Raw genomic sequence first — 22,444 nt, 5'->3', positions numbered from 1 at the left:
CATGTTTATGACAGTGTTATGTCAGTCTTATTCAACCCCCTTCAAATAAAGTGTTAGCTTTATTTTAAATTTAGTTACTTAAATCACTGAAAAAAAATATTCTTACATACATTTTATATTGCTTATGGTCATATTTGTGTTTACCAATATTTAACACTTTGGATGGAGTAGCTGTCAGCACATGAGCAAAGTCCCTTGGGGATCAACACAGCATTTTCTATCTTAATAAAGAACCAGAGGAGGATGAAGGCTTACTGCTACAATACTTAGAAACAGGAAGAGATCATAATAATGACATTGCTGGAGTAGGGATGGGCTCTAATAAGTTTATACATCTACCCACTCCTTTGTTTGTCATTTTAGTATTACCGTTATTCTTATTTCTACTGTATGACAGTCAATAAACACTGAAATACAAATGTTAATTAAATTAATTCCATCTATTCCTTTTTATTTTTCAAATTGGACTTATACAATTTTCTAATTTCCTGAAAAACAGAACTTTTGGTTTTCATTAGCTGGAACCACAGTCAAAAAGCGACTTCAATTACTCAACAGTAACTGAGCTCTACTGCCATCTAGTGGGAAGAGCATTCTGAAGGCACACCAAAAACATTCAGAATAGATTTTTTTTTATTTTTACAAATAACTTATCTGTTACAAAGACAGTTTTCCCAGCTAAAAAAAAAAAAAAACCTTTAGATATCCAAAAAATGACTTTTTCCTCCATTTAATAAAACATGAATGAACTGCCTCTTCACACCAAGGTGCAGGTAACGCTGAAAACTGGATTCTTTGGGTTGGAAAAAGGAAGAACAAAGATGTAAGTGCTAAAGAGACAATAAATCATCTTCTACTTCTAAATGGGATTACATAATACTAAGAATTTGGTTTAAAAAAATGGCACTTGAAATTTGACTGAGGAGATTGTCAATATAAATTCATAAGGCACTAATGCAAGGCATCAGCTCACAAATAAGGAAAAACTCAAAAGTAACTAGTTCAAGGTTACGATATCTTAAATCACATTGAGTAAACTTTAGACGCTCCCTCTTAGATAAAAAGGTTAAGAGGATAAAATGAGCCAATAAAAATAAGGGAATACACAGTGGACAATCATGTGCTTACATTGTGTGTGGGAGTGTGTATCTGTGTGTGTGGGGGGTTCTGTCTGTGTAACAATTCTAACCTGTGTATAAGGCACAAGGGCCACAGAGGGGTCATTGAAACAGAGGAAAGACGTTTTAATTCATCACCAGTTGGTTGAAACCAGAAGCTCCACTCAGACTCACGTCTGCTTGGAAACTTCAGATGTTTTCCAGGAGCTCCTCCAAATCAATCCTGGTGCGTTACAAAATGAGTCTCTTCGCACTGAGGTGTAGTTTATCCCCAAACATCAATCCTACATTCCAGTTGTCAGATAGGATGGCAGTTTGTCATTTTTTCCTTTTTTTTTTTTTTTTTTAAACCCAGCTCTTCTTCCCTAACCCCACAAAGTCTCCAATATGTCCTGAAGAACAAAAACAAAAATAAAAACAAGAACTCCTCCTCCGTCGCCTTACGTCAACAGATCGTACACGGGAAACTCAGCAAATACACGAGCGATGAACGGACCAACCGACACGTGTAGCTTCGTGATGACTGTGAGGGTTTTGACCGGCTCTGCTAGTCTCCTTCTGCAAAGCTTCTGCTCCCACACAAATCAAGTAAAAAGCTTAAAAATGGAGCATGGTGCTTGTCTGTTTAAGGAAAACAAAAATAAAATAGTTGATAAAGTCTATAAAGCTATAATTACAGGAAATACACATGATTCATAGTGTGAGGAGAAAAGGTTTAAAAGCACAATCTAAAAATTATGTACAGCAAGGAGCTCGAGGAGAGCTTCTGCTTCAATGTACTGTACATAAAGCATGCAACTTGTTTTTCATTGAGTCGTGACTACGTAGACAGAAAGGGGGTGCTGGAGAGACATTAATAAGCATGGAAACATGGCAGCAACATTGGCTGTTTGCCCTTTGGCATCCTCTAGAAACGGTAAACGAACGTTCAAGTCCACAAGTGGATTTCCTTCGGCGGCTGAGCTCAGTTCCATCATCAGGTCAGGCCGTCACGGAGGAAGAAACAACTCAGATATACGATCAGGAAAAGGCACATCGGCACCTGGAGTGTTTGTGCGAGCGTGTGCCGTCACTGCGGGGCCACGCTCATAATACTGTGAGTGGAAGCAGCGAAGCGTCGCCCAACGAGACACAGTCCCGGTCTCTAAGGCGAGGTATCATCCCACTGTTGGGAACCAACAGGAGCTGTATACGCTGTCCAGTCAGGCCTTCGGTGGACAGCTTTACACCTCCCTCAGAGAACAGGAAAGACAATTAATAGCTAGGAAGAAGAGGCTGCGCTGTTTTCACCGCCGCAGCCCGCTGTCCGTTTTTCTCTTTCGCCGCACAAAAGCAAAAGGAAAACTCAAAAAGTCTGGTCTACTGTAGCCTGCGAGACGTCAGGGTGTGCGGAGGCAGGGCACGGTGCGGCGCCCCGTTGGCTCAGAAGTGCCGCGGGAAGTCACACTGTTCACAGCGGTTGAGGGCGGGATGGTTGAGGAAGGTGCAGGCTGTGCAGTTCCAATGGTTGCCCTCATCCTCCTCTGGATCTGTGCTGGGCTTCACAATCTTACTTCCTGGGTCTGACACCAAAGGGAAAGGAAAGGAGGTCAACACAACACCACTGAAAATCCAATAGTGAATTTGAGCCAAACTGCCACTTGAGTACTTCTGGGTCGAACATATTTACAGACTAAGCTTTTTCTTTTGTATGTATATTTTTTACCGTTTTAGCTTAATTACCACTCCAAATATGTTTTTCAGCAAATTACCCATTTAAAGTCTGTGTACTCCAGTTAATAATTAGTCTATTACTAAATTAGTTAATATTCATTTCCATAATGTATTAATTATGAAATTTGATTAATAGTTGAAGTCCTAGTCTAGTTGGGGTCTCATTTTCCCAGAGCACTTCCTGCTACATGTCTGCTGTGTCCCTGTGGCAAACTGCAAACTAGACTTCTGCTTTTCTTTTTACCCATCTTCTATAAAAGTTCAGTTTTGGCAGTTTTGTTACAAACAGTGGTCCTGTCAACAGTTTTCAGAAAGCGGAATATGTGGAAAACTCAGGGTAAGTTCAAGGTAGATATGTGGATATCCTGAGTTTTTGGTTTCAGAAATCCAGGTAGGCATTATCCTGAGTCAGCTTACTCTGTGTACAAATCCTGAGTGTGTCTGACTGTTGTGCCGAGACGTGACAAGAGGAACGTGTCAGAAACGCCGTAGCAGACTTTGGAACACTAATCCTCAGCACAACTATCCACCAGGAGAGATAGATCGGACCACGACTGGATGTCTGTCATCTCTGGAGTAAGATGTTTTGACGTGATACTGCCATTTATCTCAGTAAAATTACACCATGATGTTTTTGTTGGAAATTAAACAATAGTGTCGATAATAAAACCGGAGTTCTCTGTCAAATCACACTCACGCATTGACTTGGTCTCTACCAAGAGACCAAGTCTTTATAGTAGCAATAGTATCATTTTTTTTTTTCTTAAATATGTTTTGATATTCTCCTTATGCGGTTACTAGCATTTCTAATTCCTTCTGTGAGAAATGTGCACTTTGAGGCCTTTTATTTTCTCCCATTGCCATGGTGAATGGCAGTATCTGCCATCCATTGATGAGGGCTTCTCATCTATAATTGAGTTAATCAGTTGATGCTGACTGCACTGAAACTGAAAATCTTATCACTCAGCTGAGTAGGTTTACTCAGAGTATCTGCCTTCTACTCAGGGTTTGTTATGCCGTTAGTCCGTTTGTCTCCATCTTCAGAAGAAGGTTGTGTTCCAACTCAGCTGCTTTAATCTTCTTCTGTGCCGTCTTCTTGGTCTTTATGTTACTTTTTGTTCTCTAACTGTCACTTCCTAAGGAAAATGGTTGCACCAAACTTTATTTTTATTCAAACTTAAATAAAGGTAAAAAAATTTTTTTTAAATGAAATAAAAAAAAATGGGGGTATTAAAATACAGGGGTCTTAAATACAGCTCTCAGATTTTTATTAGTAAACGATGCTGAAAACTATGTACAATGTTCATTCTATTTCAGAGTCCTGAGCTTATTAGTTAGTCTATCACATAAGACGCCAATAACAAAACTTAAGGGGTATAAATTCTTCAGTAAAGCACTGTAAGCAAACAATGAATGATGAAACACAGATATTAGTAGGCCTGTCACAATAAGCAATAAAACAATTAATTGCATGATAAATTAAAACGAGCTCAATAATTTCTATTTGCAGGATTTATTGTTTTTCTCTTTTCTCTCCATCAAAAACTGGATGATAAAAGTCTTCAGTCTGGCGGTTTGGTCTCAGGTAGGATGCACCGATTTATTGGTGGCGATTTCCTTAATTTTGAGAGATTGGTGATTGACCGATACTTGCCTGTGAAGCCGATCTTATCCCCTGACCTCAGCCACCTCAGCCAATGTCTAAAAATCAACCTCTGTCCTCTTCTGCTCTGCCTTTAGAGAGGTTTGACTAACCGGCCCACGAGGTCATGTCTGCATGTTTGTAGTTAACAATAGTCACCCCATTGTTTCCAACTCAGCGACTTTCTTACAAAAATTTAGCAACATTTCAGGCAAACAAATTGGTATTGGCCAACATTGGAATCTGTAGATCACGTTTTTTATAGATTGGCAATTGCCGATCGTCCAAAAAAAACTGCAATCAGTGCGGCCTTAGTCTCAACCAAGCCTTTTATGGACAATTTTGTTTACAGAGACATAATTCATTTTGTTTATTTTGTAAATTTAAAATGTCTTCCAGTTCCAGTGTTAAATGTTCATTAGAATTTAAAGTTTATTGATCTTTGAGAATTTAAAGTTTATTGATCTTTGAGAATTTAAAGTTTATTGATCTTTGAGAATGTGTTCTTGCATTATTACACCATCAGCATTATATGTTCTCAACACAGCAATATTACTGTTTATCGCAATAACTTCTCGGACAATTTTTCGTCCAGCAAAAATTGTTATTATGACAGGCCTAGATATGAGCACACATAAATGTGACTTTTGCTAAAAAAAAAATTAAAAAAAAATCGAGGCAGTTCATGCAAACAGAAGCAGTTGTAGCAAGATTCCAGCAATGAAGAGAATGCATCCAGGAATGGCCTTACCAACAGATGTAGTACCTTTGGGTTTGGGTGGGACAGGACCAAGGAATCCAATGTTGTCATAAAAATTATGGATTACACTTGGATTTAAGTGTGGTCCTGCACACAGATGGAGACAGAATGGAAGCAACAACGTTGGCGTATCAGTCCCGTATCAAAACTTTAAAATCAGTTTTGATTTGCTTTGTATTGGAGGCTCTTTGTGTTCAAACAGACGTCATCAATAAAACATTTATGAGAGTGAGACTCGACATCCTTCCTTGACATGTGGAAGCTGCTGGCCCTGCGGGGGCTCAGCCTGGGGGGGCTGTAAATCTCTCGTTACCCAGCAGCAGCAGGATGCAATTCAGGAAGAGCTGGTAGCTAATAGTGCTGAGTGTAAAGAACACGCGATCTGGCTGCTGCTGCATTGCTTTCTCTAATAACTTAGTGTTTTATGAACAACAAACAGGCCAAAAACTCACTTTAAAGACAAAAATGTATGTTTATATTCATTGAGCAGAACATCTGGAGTATTATGCAGCAGACAGAAGTGGATACATACCATTTGTTTGAAGGAGATCAATTTCTTTGCTGAGGCAGTCGATGTCGATCTGCAGCGTTCTGTTTTTGCATCGCAGATTCTTCATTTCATCGATCTGTAGGAACACAGAGAAAGAATCTCAAATCTAAACCAATATTCTCAATGTCCTGGGCAAACTCCAACTACCCAGAGCTTTCCACAACTCCAACAACTCAGCTAAGATTTTATTCACTTAATCTAAAGAGAGCATAAAGTGATAAATATCGCTTGCGCTTAGATGTGTCGCCCTTGAACTGTGAAGTTCTTGTGTTACCTGATGTAAATTGTGTGGCCTATCAAGTCTGAGCATACAGTACTATTTTATATGGACCTAAACAGATGCTGTTATCACCATGGATACAGAAATGTCATATAAAAGCTGACCTACGTGGTTTCATCTGTTCTGACAGAGAAATTTGTTTGAGAATGTAAACTAGTATTTTATCTCTACTGTTTAAACAGCGTGTGGTGGAGGGTTGCATAACAGGAACACAATGATATTGGTAAACGTAAAGACAGAGATGTGACTTGTGATAAACCTAGTTGTTGCATCTCCAGTGTTCTGTTGGAGGGATAAACCGTGTGAAAATTTAGAGTCAGCCCCACGCTTTTCTACTTAGCTGAGAAAATGTCTGAATCACTTTTATTCAAACTTGAGGAGTTCTAGGTTGAACATATTTACAAAGCTTTTTCATTATTATTTTAAATCCTAAATATATGTCCTTTGAATATCTGCACATTATAAAATATTAGAAGTTTATAACTTTTATGAATGATATTTCTAATAAAAGGAAGAGTTTTAAAGAAGGACTTCTACAAAATCCAACAACTGAATGGATGGACAGGAGTTATGAACATGGATGGAGGGAAACAATATATGTAGGAAGGAAGGAAGAAAAGAAAGCAAAACAGAAAGGATATGAGGTAGGAAGAAGAGAAAGAAGGAATGGCAGAATATTATAACATTTATCCAGATAATACTGGAATAAAACTTCACACAAAGAAATCTGGCTCAGTGGCATCTAAACGTGAAGAGGTCAAACCAAAGCAAAGTAGTAAACAACATCTCTGTCATCTCACAGAAGGAATTTGGGAGGCAGAGTTGGATCTCTGCAGTCTTCTTCTGGTCAGGTCATTCTCCATTTCATTCACTTCCTCTTTTAGCTTCTCCAACTTCTTCTTCTTCATTTCCAACTCGTGCCACAGTCTCTCCATTCGAGCTTTCTGATGGACCAGCAGAGCTGAAAGCAGAGAGAAGGACAGCATGTTTTATCAGAGGCAGCAGCTGCAGCAAGTGTCCTGCTTTCTCCAACATGAAGAAACGAAACAGAAACATGTGGATAAAACCTCATTAAGAGTGGTTTGTTAAAAGAACTGTGGTAAGAAGTTGTCTGCCTTTGAACATGAACCATCGTAGTTAAATAGTTCTGCAGTGATTGTTCTAAAAACCACAGCTGTACCAGGATCTATTCAGGGTTCTTCTACACCTCCCAAATTTAAAAAGAATTGCTGTATCTGTTCATAGATACAGCGTTCCCACAGAGTCTCCTTATGGGTGAGAAACCAGGTGTAAAAAGTGATGTGAATGTGGGGTTGTATTGAGTAGTTAGAATCAGTAAGCATCTTACCAGCAGTACAAAGCAGTCAGTCAAAATAAGAGCTCCATAACACTTTTGGCTAGGAGTGAATGTGGTCCTTAAAATGACTCAAAGTTAAGATCTTTGATCCAGTGGTAACAGTGTTTATGACTGTCTGAATTAAAGGGACAGACACGTCTGCACAGAGGTGACTCACTACAAACAGCAGGAAGGAAACTGTGGGAACTTCTGTTAAAAAAACAAAACAAATGAAAGTACAAAAAGTATTGACAATGGATTTTAACATTGATGACATTAATTGTTAACATCAACAGTCCAGTCTGGTCAGGAGTTTGTTGTTGTCTCAGATTAAGCTAATTTTGAATGCTACGTTTAAGGGAGGATCTTTTAACTCCTGCTGTAAGAAAGAATTTAGCTGTTAAAAGTGGGAGGAGAGAGGGGCGGGGTTCTTTGCAGACTCGAAGTGGGCGTTTCTACAGCGCAAACACTGATTAGCTAGATCCAGAAGCAGAAATCTTACAAAAACTGACAGAAATCTGTGACCACTTCAAAAAGTTGAACAAGTTATAGAACAAGGACCCTTCATCTCTGGGACAGTCTAACATTATGTTTTACTTCATTATTTGTTGTAACCACTGATGTCAGTTTCACATTATTTCAGTAACTAAAATGATTTTGTTTTGAGGAGAAGCAGGTTTGGATATGTCACTAATGTGGGACCAGCTAACACAATCTGCCTCCTGTTATTATACCTAAGAGCTAAAAAGTCTTCTGATACCCTCGGTTACAACGGCTAGGTTGTGAAACCAAATAAATAAATTAAAGTCTGATGCCAGAGAAGTAAGCTAGCCATATTATGGGGGCAGAAAAAGTCAAACGACTTTAATTTTGTCCAATCAGGTGTGATCCTTGAGAAAACCCTATGATATATACTGCTCAAAAAAATAAAGGGAACATTTCACTTTAATTTTGTGTGTGGCTCCAAATCCAGGCCTCCATTGGTTAATAACTTTTATTTCCATTGATGATTTTTGTGTGATTTTGTTGTCAGCACATTCAACTTTGTACAGAACAAAGTATTCAATGAGAATATTTCATTCATTCAGATCTAGGATGTGTTATTTGAGTGTTCCCTTTATTTTTTTGAGTAGTGTACTTGTCCAATTGTGTTGCACTTCAGTTTGTTCGTCCAGTCAGCTGTGCCTCCTGAGAAATGCCTTCCTTTGGAAATGACTACTTCATCTGTAGACGTACGTACTTGTTAAAAATCTGATCCAGCTTTAGATTTGAATTGTTGCTATGGTGATTTTAGGAGTTTGTGGTGGTGGGTTGTTACAATATTAGCCTACAGAATCTTTATCCTAACAAGTTAATCAAATTCTAGCAATTTCCAACTCTGTCAGCTTGATTCAATGTCAAGCTATTTCAGAAAATAGATTTAGAAACCTCCCTTCCCCCATAAAAAACTCCAAAAGATGTTCAAAGAAAAAGCAGAAAAGGCAATCGGAACAATTTGTTTTTCCAAACTGAACCAGTTTAACAGGGAGGCTACATTTCAAACAGGTTTTCACTTGCATATCAGGAAAAAGCGTTGCGCAACACCAAAAATGATATTCTGCTGCCAAACAAAGAGCGATATGATCTTGGTGACTGGTGGTAAAAACATTAGTGTTTAATTAACCGTTATGTGGTAACAGGTGTGTCCGTATCAGGTGGCTTCAAATGGGACTCAGCCAGGCGTAACGCCACCAATCGATATTCCATGTTTTGATACAAACGCACATGAAGTGTTAAGTGTGGTAGTCGCCATAGAGCAAAAGCCAAAGCCAGTGACTCACACATGATACAGTCAAAAGTCCAAAAAAGGAAAGAGCAGTGTGCTGCCACATGTTTGACTCACTCCAGGATCTGTAGTTAGGGGCTGATGGGGGCAAACAGAGCGTTTACTGTGGAGGACTCACACTGCAGTCATCACACCAGGTCTTGCTTAGAGAGCCACCTTGGCTTTCATCTGCCGTGTGGAAACGGCCATGAAGAACATGTCTCCACCACAGTACTGACAGCAAGTATACACTGTACCACTCAAGAAATACTTTTAAAGGCTATGTTTTCAAAAGAAACTTTTCTGATTATACACTATATACCTTTTAGCAACTTAAGCTTCAGGGCAGGCGTTTAAGGAGAGTTGGAAAGCACTTAGGGAGCATAAAAGAAGAGTACAAGCAATGGCATTATAATTCAAATCTTTTAGAAAAAAAACTCAAACTTTCAACCTGAACAGTAAAAGACCGTTTAAACCAGTGTTTCTCAACCCTGGTCCTCACCGCCTCCCTGTCCTGCATGTTTTTGGTGTTTCCCTTCTGCCACACACCTGAATTGTATCTCTGGGTGATTAACAGGCTTCTGCAGTACTTGATGGTCATGCAATCATTTGAATCAGCTGTTCTGGAATAGAGGCACATCTAAAACATGCAGAGCAGGGGGGCGGTGAGGACCAGGGTTGAGAAACACCGTTTTAAACCAACAGTACCATAGCTAGCTGTTAGGGTAGTTCTCAAACAGGTTGGTAAACCAATACAGACAGAGTGGTCTGCCGTTGCTGGTGGTCATGTTTTACACTCGTTTTACTCTGGATGTTTAAATTAGTGCACACTTAAATAAAACATACATAGTAATCTATTAAACTGTAGGGGAGGAACCAGCTGTTATCGTATGGTCTGCTGCTGCAGAGTGAGCGCTCTGCTGAGCTGCATTATCTCCTTCAGAGATGATTTAATGTTGGAAAAAAAACTGTGGTGGAAGTTGGTTAAGTATTTTCCAGGAATATAGTGTAATTCTATGGCACAGTCGAGGAACTGTGTTACCCTCAGTTGTTATAAAAACGGAAAATATAACAAATAGGTCTTAAAAGAAATTTGACTTCATAATGTAAGGCTTTGAAATTGGCCCCCTGTCTCTTTAAAAACTCCAGCTCTTTCTGAAACTTTGCTTTCAGGAAGTCATCACAAGGTGGCTCCTCTATTAACGTTTTTACCAGCGTTGCACTGCGAAGTAGCTGCTATTATGAGCTTAGCGGTTTCTCCAGGTGTTTGCTAATTGCTGCTGGCTAGTGTGAAGGAGCTGAGAGGGGGAGTCAAGGCGGTGGGGTGTTCTGTGAGGCAAAAGCTTGGAAATGGCAGCTCTGAGAAGGAGCTGCTCCTCAAAGGTGGAGCCAAGTTCACCCACGTGTTTTTGCGAAGCTGATTGGCTGCCATGGGAGACTAAGATTTCTCAAACATGCAAAAAAGGTATGTTTTTGATGAGGGAATTGCATTATAATATGACGTAAAGGTCAAAAAAGTAAATTTTTACATAATACTACCCCTTTAAAATCTTGCCATGTGTACCAGGCACAAAAAAAAAAAAAGAAACCCTGGAAAGGAAGCAGCTCAAACATTGAAGGACAATCTGAAAAAGGAAGTTAATGTCGGAAAAATTTGCTCCTCAGTTCTAACATTTTATTTTGAACACTTATGAGGGTTATTCAGCCAGGAACTGAGCCAGGGCACAAACATTTTTCTGCAGTGAGACTCAAAGCCACCTCAGCGCTGGAGAGTTGCTCACCTTGTGTGTACGCTGCATCATCAGAACCCATGCTGAGTCTGCGCGGCTCGCTTGGCCGCTCTCTGTGCGGTGACAGCGGATCAGACAGATGCAGGGGCTCCGGCTCCACAAAGTGGTGGTCCGGCGGCAGGCTGAGGAGGTTGTTGGGCTCAAAGGTCGGGGACACGACCCCAGGGGACACAGCTGGAGGTTTGTTAGGAGACACAGTGATTTTAAAGGTATATTTGGTGTTGGGCTGAGTCACTACCACGCGAGGCGAAGATGCTGTGCCTCCGCCTCCCACAGAGGGCCGACTCTTAGGCGGATGGTGGTGAATGTAGGCGGGGCCCATGCTCACTTGGCCCCCCATGGTCCTGGCCACCGAGGGCCCCTGGATCTGAGGGTTAGCTGAGATGTAGACTGTAGGAGGGTTTCTGCTGCCGCAGTCGTCGCTGGCAGAAATGTAAAACTTGGGCTGAGGGCGGGACCCCAGCGAGGCCACCATGGCTTCCTCAGAAAGGGCACTAGCAGCAGTGGGTGGGCTGGCTGAGAAGTAAACAGTGGGCTGGTTGCGGCTGGAGCCGGACCCTCCGATGGACTGAGGGGTGCTGGAGACAGTAGAAGAGGAGGAAGAGGATGGGCAGCCAGAGGAGGAAGAGGAGGCGGACCAGGGCCCGCCGCTCGCTCGCAGCACCGTTGTGGCGGTGGTGGAGCTGCTCCGCTGAGGAGATTCAAGTTTGATCTCAATCTGGTTCTTCCGGGGGCCGGTGGAGATATTCTGGATGTTGTACTGGCTGACGGCAGACAGGGAGGAGGGCAGGGCGGAGGAGGAGGAGGACGGGGGGCAGGAGGACACGCTGGAGGATGCCGCCACGCCACCGCTGGGGGGAATGGCAGGTGCCTGCGGGTTGGTGGGGGAACTGATGGGCATGTAGACGTGAGAGGTCCTTGAGGTGTGTGAAGAGGTGTGCTGGGGGGCAGGGCGCGGGCTGGGGGAGGGTGATGGGTGGATCTGGAAGATCTGCTGCTGGGGCTGGGAAGTGGGACTGTACTGGGCACGGCCACTCGGCTGCTGGCTCTGCCGGCCCGAGCCAGACTGGCTGACGTACGGCCGGATGAAGATGGAGTTGCCCTGAGGGCTGCCCAGGCCCTGCTGGGGCACGCTGTGTATGTGCAAAGAGGCGGGGGTGTTGCGGCCTGTTTGAAGGTTTGGGGCAAGCGTCACTGTGATGGGGTTGAAACGGGGGGCCTGGTGTGGCCCCACGCTCGGCCCTTTGGCTCCCAGTGTGTAGAGCCCCAGGTTCTGCGGGGGCTGCACCTTACGCGTGGGCTCCATCACACTGAAGACGTTGAGGGTGGAGGGGACCTGCACCGGGGCGGACTGTGGCTCGTGCTGGAAAAAGTCACTGCTGGGGGCCTGGCCTGTCTGGAGGGGCCCGTCACTCATGCTGTGGGCCAGGGTCCGGCTGCCATTCATTCTCAGGCCGTCCCGGTCTGGGGCCACATGCACATTCTGAGACTGCAGGCCCAGGTTCAGCTGGGTCATTTGCTTCAAGTTGGGGTCCTCAGAGAAGCTGGGGCTGCTGGCGTCACTGTAAAGGTAGCCTGGACTGACCTGGGACAAGTATTTACAACAGGCATCCAGATTGTTGTTGCACTGCAGGAAGGAGAGAAGAAGTGAGAAATAAGATGTTAAATAATGGGTTGATTGTAACTGAAGATATTCATCTCCATCTCATCGTTTGTTTCTGGAGGAGGAGAGGAGGTTGGTCATGTGACAATGATAGTGGATGCAGCAAAGGATTATGGGGAGTTTAACTGAAGCAGAGAGAAAGTCAGCAGGGAGGATGTTGTTTTCATGTGTCAAAAGAGTGGAGAAATAACCATAATATCAGTGAATATCGGTCATAACAGAAATATTAATATCAGCGCATCTCTAAATAACTGGCATGCTGTTATAGTTCAGGCGTCGTGTATAAAGATTATATGTGAGGTCAGTTTGTGGACCAACAGCCACTGTAACTCTGATGGATGTTTTTAGTTACAGATGCTAGAGTTCATTATGTAGAACTCCTTGAGGATGCGAAGAGGCCACATTCATAGAGTGGGGACATAATGTGATAATGCAGAAAAAAATAGTCATTAAAATATAGTTTTTCACAACTCTAAGCAGTAGTATTGCAATTATAAGTATCGGTGTGTAGCTTTATTCAAAATCAAAACTAAACAAAAATCGAGGCACCAAGTGGAGATCAATTCTGATATGAAATCTAAAAAAAAAATATGATTATATCTGTAGCTTTGGCCCGTCCATTTCCCCCGTGAAGTCCATCCTGCCTTCCCTCTACGTGACATTCAGCAGTAAAGATATGTATGGTTTAGTGATGTAATTTACAACTGGTTCTCAGAATGGTTCTGTATGACTTACAACCATAACTCACAAATGGTAGAAGTGGTTGATACAGATACGAGATGTTTTGATTTTAAAAATGGGTAAAATTTTCAGACAAATTTAAGTTGAAATGAAACATCTTAGGCACAACGGGGAGTATCTGTCTCATCAAATATATTTCTTGCTTTTTCAGAATCTTTTTACAAAATAAATAAAAAACTTTCCTTGTCTTAAAATGATCAACTTGATCATTTCGAACCATATGATGACAAGATAACTATCACAGTTTAATATTTGGATACTATTATTTTTTCTAAACAACTTTCCAATCAAACATCAGTTTTTACCATCCAATAAATAACTAAGCAAATAAAATTCAATATGTTTAATTAGTATTTTGTAATACATTATTGACTTCAATACATTTTGTAACTTCATTAACTTCCTTTGTGTTTTATTTAATTTTTTTAATTATGTGTAATTTCAAGCTTCTTTACCTCCAAAACACACTGAGAGACGACACCTTCAGGGACTTCAGGGAACTTCTGGCGCAGGTCGTGCAAAACCTGAATGTCAATCTGCTGGTTTCCCTGGGCCATTCGTATGTTGCCAGGTCAGGACCGCTTGTTAGGTCAGCAGACTGGAGCATCAGCTGTGACAGAATCCCACCCTCATCCTGAACATCTCAACTACAAGACAGAGAGAAGAAAAAAACTCAAATGGTATTTAAACCATATTAAAACAAAAGGAAAAAAAAAAAGAAAAAAATATATACACACACACATGTATGTGTGTATATATATATATATATATATATATATGGCTGCAGTATGTTTACAGTTGTAGTTGAAGAAACCTTTGCATGAACAAACTGCTGAAGAGTTTTTCCATGAGCCTGTCCAAGAGGCCATCCATTTTATTAAGTCTTGGAGTTTATGAGAAGATTTCAGAGAGGCTTGATGAGAAGAGGCTGCATTCATGTCAGAGGGCCTCCTCCCCACAAAGCTCCTTAATAAAGGAGAAGCAGAGGGAGGAAACCACCTCTGACTGACTGTACAGGAAACCAGCCGCTCCAACTCCTCTTAACATCATCATTTACTTATTAAAGAAACTAGGAGGACGAACAGTAGTCTGGTATGGACATATTTTTTTGATTTCAAGTTCAACAATAAAGCTGCTCTGCAAAACAATTGGTTTCCATCAAGGTCAGGGCAGGAAAATCTGAAGCAGGCAGCGCACGATATATGAGTGAGTCGGAAAAGGAGCAAATTCAGCAGAAAACCAGGAATGAGGAGGACCATGCTGCTGTGGCTGTGCAGGCAGGAAAAGGGTGAAATGTGCGACACTAAAGCCTCCTGTCTCCAGAGGAAGCTCAGTGGTGAACCAATCCGTGTGCTGCTGGTCAGCAGCGGCTCAGAAAGCAACGCCGTCTGACCAGCGGCAAAGAGAAAGAAGCTGCTGATTCAGCTGGCTCAGGTCAGTCTGCCACAGATGTGTAAAAACAAACAGCATGTACGCCAAATACATGTACGCCATGTACTTACATGGCGTACATGTATTTACATCATATTTCAATCATTTAATCTCTGGGGAGGAATGAGAGCTACAGCCCTAATCACTATATTGATACATTTTCTAGGCCTAAATCCAGAAGCAATAACTAGAAAGGATTTTCAGAGACACAAAGGAAACAATTGTTTAGTGATGCACCAGGAGATTGTTGTGGAGAACGATACTGGGCCATTTTCACCTGGACCTGCTCTAAACTGTGACTAGTGAGGAAAAAAATAAAGGTTAAAAAAATTTGATTTGGGAAAAACACAACAAAACAATCAGTAAAAATACAATTTCTAATTAGGGATGCACCGATCCACTTTTCTCATTTCCAATACTGATATCTGAGGTTTAGTATCGGCTAATACAGGAAAAACAGGTAAGCCGATTTAAAATGTTTATTTCTTTTTTTTAAACACAGACAGAAATGTACTGAATTACAATTTTTTTGATAACTCTGCACTAGTACAGCACACATAAATACACCAAAGACTTCACCAACTTGGTCAAACACCTAAAAACAACCATAATTTGTTCAGTTAGTGTAACAAATTACACTGACTGTGTAACTTATTTTCCAAAGTTAATGGAAAATAAATAATAAAGAAACTAACTAAAACAATAAGTTGACTACCTTGGTCAAACATGTAAAATAAACTGCAACTAGGCCTGTCGCGATAACAAATTTTGCTGGACGATTGTCTAAAAAATTATTTCGATAAACGATAATATTGTTTCAAGACCTTTTGACATTGATTTAATGGAAATGGCTAATAATGCATGCAATTTCCTGCCATAGATAGATACACTTTATTTTCAAAAGAACACATAACACTGGAACTGATAAACTGAATCAGTTCCAGTGTTAATGGATTCTCAGTCTCCATTAACAAAAAACGTACTTGAATAAAAGGCAACACTTTATTTGAAGGGGGTTGAATAAGACTAACATGACACTGTCATAAACACCCGTCATGAACATGAATAAGCCTTCATGAATGTTTATGACTGTTGTCATAAAGCGTCATTCGGCAAATTATGACACTTTTAATACAAAGTTGACATTATTCAAAATGTCTTTGTTATGACAACTTGACATTAACCAAGAAAGTGAAAATAAATACTGCATTCAACCAAAAGAGTGCCAATTGTGAAGTCTGTATACTATATTGCCCTTCAGAATCCTTTGCACATTTTGTGCAAAGAATATAGAAATGACAGAGAGGAGTTGGAGCCAAATTGCTACCGCAGTTGATAAACCCGGTAGGTTTTCAGCTGTTCTTCGTTAACGTGACATAAATAGGTTATAATGATTTTCATTCAGTCAGGACTTTACGCTGACTCTAGCCACATGCATCACAGGTAGATTCTAGTAAAGCATTGATTAATGCCTGATTTTAAAATTACAAGTCCAGTTAACTGAACTTGAAGTCATTATTTTGTGCCCATGTGGCTGGACACCACACGGCATGATCGAACCCAGTCGAACCGTTATACGTAGGATTTCTGTCGGCTAATGTGTGGTCTTAGGTTTAGGAAATGGGCCGACAATCGGCCGACAACTCGTGTCGTGTGCGCTGGACATTACACTAAGGAAATGAGGAAGGGAGGGTCAGTGGAGAGCACCAGAGCTGAGCCTTTTTTTATTCAGTGGCATCAACAGAAAGAAAAGAAAAAAGGCAGGAAGAGACGATAAAGCTGATAATTAAAATAAGGTCGATAGGTTTAATTTATCGTGCGATTAATTGATTTATCGTTTATCGCGACAGGCCTAACTGCAACAAACCTTTCAAATGGTTCCGAAAGTGAAATTAGGAATTCTAAATATAATTTAAAATAAATGATAAAGCTCAGAGCACAAAGCATAGAATTAGACAAAATAGATATTTCTGTATGGCAGAGGTTCCCAAACTGTGGGGCGCGCCCCCTAGGGGGGGCGCCGTGTCATTGTAGGGGGGGCGCGGGAAGCCGTCTGGATGAAAAAAACAAAACAAAACATGAACACTGTATGCGCTGGGTTTTTACCTTAGAATGGCCAACTCTCTGTTATAACTATGTCAATTTGATACAGTAGGGGCTTCCACACTTCTCATATTTGTGTCCTCTGTCACTTTTATCATGTTGTAACCTGTTTTTCCGAGCTGCCTTTAAACGCAACATGAGCGCTACGACGCTCGTGCTGGGTTTCCACCTGTGAAGGAGACCTGCTGCTGCTGTGTGGAGCTACATAGGTTTGTGTTAGAATCACGGCAACAAACCAGCAAAACGCAAAGAACTTTTCACAGTTTTTCCCTCCAAACTAACCGACTGAGTTGAGTAAAGCTGTTGGATGAAGGTAATGTTAGCTAAAAGATGACTAGCTAATATCAATACAGAACCTTAAGCTTAACAAGTACCTTGTAGGCTACCGATGTTGGTGTCTTATTTTCAGCTACGTACATTCACTTTGCCCCCAAAAAAGTCGATACCCCCCCTCCACCCGTTGTTTCAACCAGACAGCCATTAGTAATCCATAGGGGGGGCGCAGAAAATGTTTGGAAACCACTGGGGGACGCAGAAGTAAAAGTTTGGGAACCACTGCTGTATGGATTGGGCACATTGTCACAATACCTGAATTTTTTCAATATCTGGACTGCTCCAGATATTAAAATCAGGTCGATGCATCACTATACTCAAGTGCTGCCATGTCCTTCTTCTTTAAATCTTCTTCCAATAGCAACAACTTACACAAAGTTATTTTCAGTATCAACTTGTACCAATGTTTCTTACATTGGTAATGGAACAACTTGACCCAGAGCTGACTTGTGCAGATAACATGAAGGCGTTGCTACAACGTTTCTAGTTTGATCATTTTAAGCCGTCAAACTCTGCATTTGTTTGATGGAACATGCTAGCTTATAGAAGTCTCCAAGTGAAGGTGATGGTCTAAATTATCTAGAAGACTACTTTGAGACTAATGTTTATAATGAGCTTTGATCACATTAGTTGCAGATATAAAAGCCAGCTCCAAATTTTTTTATTTCAAATGGATCACATCTAAAGCTTCAAAGTTAAAGAAGAGTTGGTGAAAACCAAAGTTCAGCAATGTAACCTTCATGGAAACAGAGCAAAGTGAGCTTTGCTGCTCTCAGGAAATAAACTGTACGCATATCTGGAAGCCAGCCCAAACAACCACAACTTTTTAAGACTGTACAGTTTCGCAGCGCTGCACCAGTTATGCCTCAAATTCTTCACAGATCCTAGTAGAAAATCCCAACTCAGAGGGAAATGATCTGGCTGCATGACGCAGAATTAAATTCACTTCTTCAACCACCACAGGGTTAAGCGATGAGAACCAGAGAAGTCTGATGTGGAGCAGAGCTGTCTCTAAGTGCTTCAAGTGCATGATGGCCATGTTTTCAGTCTTGTCACACTTTTTCTCCTAACCGCACACTTTCAAAACAGCCTCCTGTGGGAGGTTCAAACATGCCAATCAAAACATTGTGACACAAGAAGCTCTTTCTGTTTCCGTTGTATTCTGATTGGCGCTTCATGAAGCAGAGAGAAAAACCACAAAAGACTCCAGCATCGACTTCAGCTGCGGAACGTCTAGGAATTTTACTGAGAAAATCCAGGAGGATATTAAAGCTGAAGATTAAACCGAAAGGAAAGTCAGACGTGTGCCTCCAATCACACTTGATCCAGTTTTTGTCTAAGCATCTGTTTTATCTGTGAGAAAGTGTCACAACTGAAAAGTTGTGAACCGGCTCCAACAAACATCTGCCTGCAGCCGAGAGAGGGAGGAGCCACAGCTCAGCTGCTGTCAAAGAAGAAGAGCAGGAAGGAGGTGGCTGAAGGCTGGGCCGACATTCATGTTTCAGCTAGGAAAAAACAACAGGAGCTGAATGTTTCATTCAGCGGGACGGAAAAGAAAACACACACTCATACCCAATGCCTGCACCTAACTGTAATGAGAACCTAAGTGGGCCATAAAGCCATGCCCTCCACAGGGATTACACTGTTTATGAGAGTTTCTCCGGTTTGTTACTTCTGAATGAATTTCCAGACGACTCAAAGTGAAATAAATTCTGCAATAATAACAATAATAATAATTATCAAGTGCTCTGAGTTAAAAGTTTCATATTGAATTTAAATAGGAACAGGCTCCTTTTAGAAACAAAAAATACATGTGGCATGCTGTTATTTACAAGCGTTCTGTCGTTACAGTCACGTTACGCCTAGTTCACACAGCAAGACTTTTATGTCAATTCATCCCCCTTACGACAATCTTAATGACACCCGATTGTCAGGAAGGCTCTTAAGTTAATTGCAGGAGATCTTTCTGCTGTGTGTGTGGTGTGTTAAGAGTCTGCTCCCATCTAAAATAAGGGATATTCCTGTTGGATTATCTTGGCCCCAATATCACAGAGTAATGGATGTCCTTTGAGGAGAAACGGGAGCACAACCTGTTGAATGTGACGTTTAGCCAACCAGAAAGTGAAGTGAGGGAAACGCTGAGAGGAATCTAAAAAACACAAGGATGAACGACTGTCATGGCGAACCAGAAAGGAGGATGTCAGAAACATCACTTTAAATTGTTTTGTTTTTTTCTCTTAAATATAGTCCACAAAATATCACCAAAGCTTCTTCCCAGTTGGCCATGATTGTTTACTCTGAACTGTTTGGGAAATCTAACCAATCCTATCGAAACTATTCAAACATCTGAATGTTTGAATGAAATCTGTGTGTGGTGTGTTGCTCCTGCTGTGTGTCTCAACACCACCCACTGTAAGATCAAACCTGTTCATCTTCAGGTGTGTGGTCTCACAGGTTTTGGAAAATCTTGCCATGTGAATCCGGCAAAACTCGTTTTATCAAGCTATACAGCAACCAGGCTACTACAAGATTATACTCATTCATTCAAAGAGAGCAGCTGATATGTTAACATCACAGCGGTGCTGCTTACATAACCATTTGGACAATTGTTGTAGAGATATTGGCCAGAATTGAAGGATTTTTAGATCATTCATTAATTCATTCATTAAGGATGTTCTTTTAAGAGAGTTTGACTCTAGCAGATGACGGCAACATGTCACAGTAAAGTTGCTCTGTTTCCTTTTGAATGTTCGACCTCCAAGAATTAAGGAACATGTTGACAATCTGGGATTTAGATTGGAAATACAGTCGGGAAATACATGGAGACTGATGTTTATAGTTGCTAATGCTAGCTATGTCAATCTCAAATGTAAGATGCTTCAAACTCCACAGTTCTGTCATTTGATTTTGAAATGATAATAAAGCAGTGGTTACAAAACGCCTTGTGTGATTTCAATGTTGTTCTCACACTTTTAGTGGATTATTAAATTCAGCAAAATAAATTAGTCTTCATTCACACAGCAGGTGAATGTGACCCACAAACAATCTGACTGATGTAAATTCAGATGTTTTCACCCCCTGAAAATCCGCTCTGTGCCACTTCCATATGCAGAAATAAGTCAGATAAGTATACTAAGTGTCTGCAGTCGGAGCAGTCAGGTCGCATTTTATCTAACTTTCATGCGAGACATGCATCAGAATCCTGCACCAGAGCCAGACATGGTGAATCCAGATGTAAGAAATGGTTGAAAATGTCTAATTATGAACTTATGAAAGAAGTCTGTATTACTGAAGCACGTCACATCACAATCTTACCACTCTTGGCTCCCACTCCACATCCAAACAGGCTTCTCTACAGAAGCTGCAGTCCAGGCTCAACAAAAGGCTGTAATTACTTGTGCTTTCTTTTCATTAACTTCCTTTGAGTTATGATTTTGTGAGGATACTGTCAATTGTCATTGCTGAATAAACTTTAAAATTGGTCACTAAACGGCTTCATCCAAAGTTTCCATCAGACGTCTATGTTCTTTTGTCGCTTTGGGTTTGTAAACTGTTCACACAGAAGTCTGATTGGGGTCGCACTTAATTAGGAGTACGAACAACTATGCAAAAATAATAAGTAAAACAAAATGGAATTGAGCATCATGACCTGCTGTGTGAATGTAGCCTTAATATTTGCAGGTTACAACTTTACAAAAACCAGAGAACAGGAAGGTCCATAAATCCTGAGTTCATCTCTAGTTAATATTTTTTATTCTTCGCTTTTATTGAAATCAGAAAAAGTCCCACTGAAATTAAAAACCTATTTTTCAAAGGAGTCCTGACTGGCTGTGAAGCCCCCGTATATCTTAAACTGCAAATGAAAATAGGGAGGAAGTTGACCACTCCAAGATCAAACAAGATTTTTTTAGAATTTGTCAGAAACGGAGTCCAAGATGGAAACCAACATCTTCTGTCAGAAAACGTAAGTCAACATGTTAACAGTGGACCCTTTGTTTCAACAGCAAATCTTTCAACTTTCAACTGTCCAAGCTTCTGTTGTCCATCTTTGTGCACCCTCCACTAATGGACCTTTTCATTGTTTGTTTACAGGCCGCTGTGGGGATCCCCTCTCTGCTTTCCTCTGTTAACCATACAGCAGTGATCTGGTCTAAAGAGTCCACTCAAATGGCCTGGCAACTGCAGAGCAGTGGGTAAGATTTACTCGTTGACAACTGGCCCAATTACAGGTCAAAAATGTGGATAGATTGTTTCCCAACCTCAAAAAAAAAAAAAAAAAAAAAAAACCCTCTCTCATATACTCACACACCTCTTCACTGCAGGTAATTATAGGCTTGCCTGGCACTGAAATGCAGGAGCCGACTGAAGCTGGCAGATTAGGCCCTGCTGTCCCTGAGGGCTGCGGTGGAGCGGGACCTGAGGAGGCGCTGCACCGCCAGCTCTGATAGAGACAAAGCTTCCTTTTGCTCAGGCTTTATTCACACAGCCAAGGCGCTGACCCACAGCTCCACTCACAACGCCTGCCATCCACCATCAATGAACTCATTCACTCCCAAGTGAACACTTCTGAAGAGGAATTAAAACCTAAAATCAATCTTTAATAGATAGGGAACACAAACCTTTGGAAAGGAATATTGACTTTAAACCTGGTATTAGACTTGTGAGCTGTCTTCTACAGAACATACTGATGTAAACAAAGAAGTTACACATCAATGGAAAAGAAAAATAAATATCACACCACTGTATCTGCAGCATGTGCAGACTGGAATAGTTGACTGTTTGGGATTGAATTAAAGACAAAAAAAAAAAACAAAAAAAAAACTTTCCTAAATGCTGCATGTCAAGCAGAAAAAGAACCAACTTCAATTAAAACATTACCTACAGTGTAAACAGTGAGCATCTCATCTGATTTCCCTGCAGCAACCCAGCAGCTAGGACCTGCTGACTAAGTGTTGTGGTTTAGTCCAGGAAAGTTTGAAACAAACAAAGAGACAAATTGGCAGAGGAAGCAGCTGGGCTTGCAGCCACTCGTGTATCGTTAGGAATCAATAGTGCTCATCTAAGTCTGATGCTTCAACCAAAGCACGAGTGTAGAAATCAACATCAACGCAACTGCAATGTACAGAGCTAGCTACTGCATGAGCCTGAAATTAAGATTTCACACAAGTTTTAATGCACCT

General features: G+C 41.0%; 1 protein-coding gene across 3 annotated transcripts in view; it reads right to left on the bottom strand.

The window, feature by feature from the left end:
• Positions 1 to 1,386: 1,386 nt before the first annotated feature.
• tab2 (TGF-beta activated kinase 1 (MAP3K7) binding protein 2) overlaps positions 1,387 to 22,444 on the bottom strand; it is a 50,585-nt gene continuing 29,527 nt past the window's right edge. The window contains exons 2-7 of one of the 3 annotated variants that reach the window (XM_007556019.2): positions 13,853 to 14,044; positions 10,985 to 12,620; positions 6,864 to 7,024; positions 5,766 to 5,859; positions 5,240 to 5,320; positions 1,387 to 2,680 (exon numbers count right to left, since the gene is read on the bottom strand). In XM_007556019.2, the coding sequence (XP_007556081.1) occupies positions 2,541 to 2,680; positions 5,240 to 5,320; positions 5,766 to 5,859; positions 6,864 to 7,024; positions 10,985 to 12,620; positions 13,853 to 13,954 (2,214 nt within the window). In that variant the 5' untranslated portion in view covers positions 13,955 to 14,044 and the 3' untranslated portion in view covers positions 1,387 to 2,540. Of the gene's footprint in view, positions 2,681 to 5,224; positions 5,321 to 5,765; positions 5,860 to 6,863; positions 7,025 to 10,984; positions 12,621 to 13,852; positions 14,045 to 22,444 lie in introns of all 3 variants that reach the window. The other 2 variants (XM_007556018.2, XM_007556020.2) reach the window with 2 other exon arrangements.

The sequence above is a fragment of the Poecilia formosa genome, unplaced genomic scaffold, assembly GCF_000485575.1.
Source record: "Poecilia formosa unplaced genomic scaffold, Poecilia_formosa-5.1.2 Scaffold75, whole genome shotgun sequence".
Classification (NCBI taxonomy): Eukaryota; Metazoa; Chordata; class Actinopteri; order Cyprinodontiformes; family Poeciliidae; genus Poecilia; species Poecilia formosa.
The sequence above is the reverse complement of the archived record's forward strand: the minus strand, read 5'-3'. Positions and strand labels throughout refer to the sequence as shown.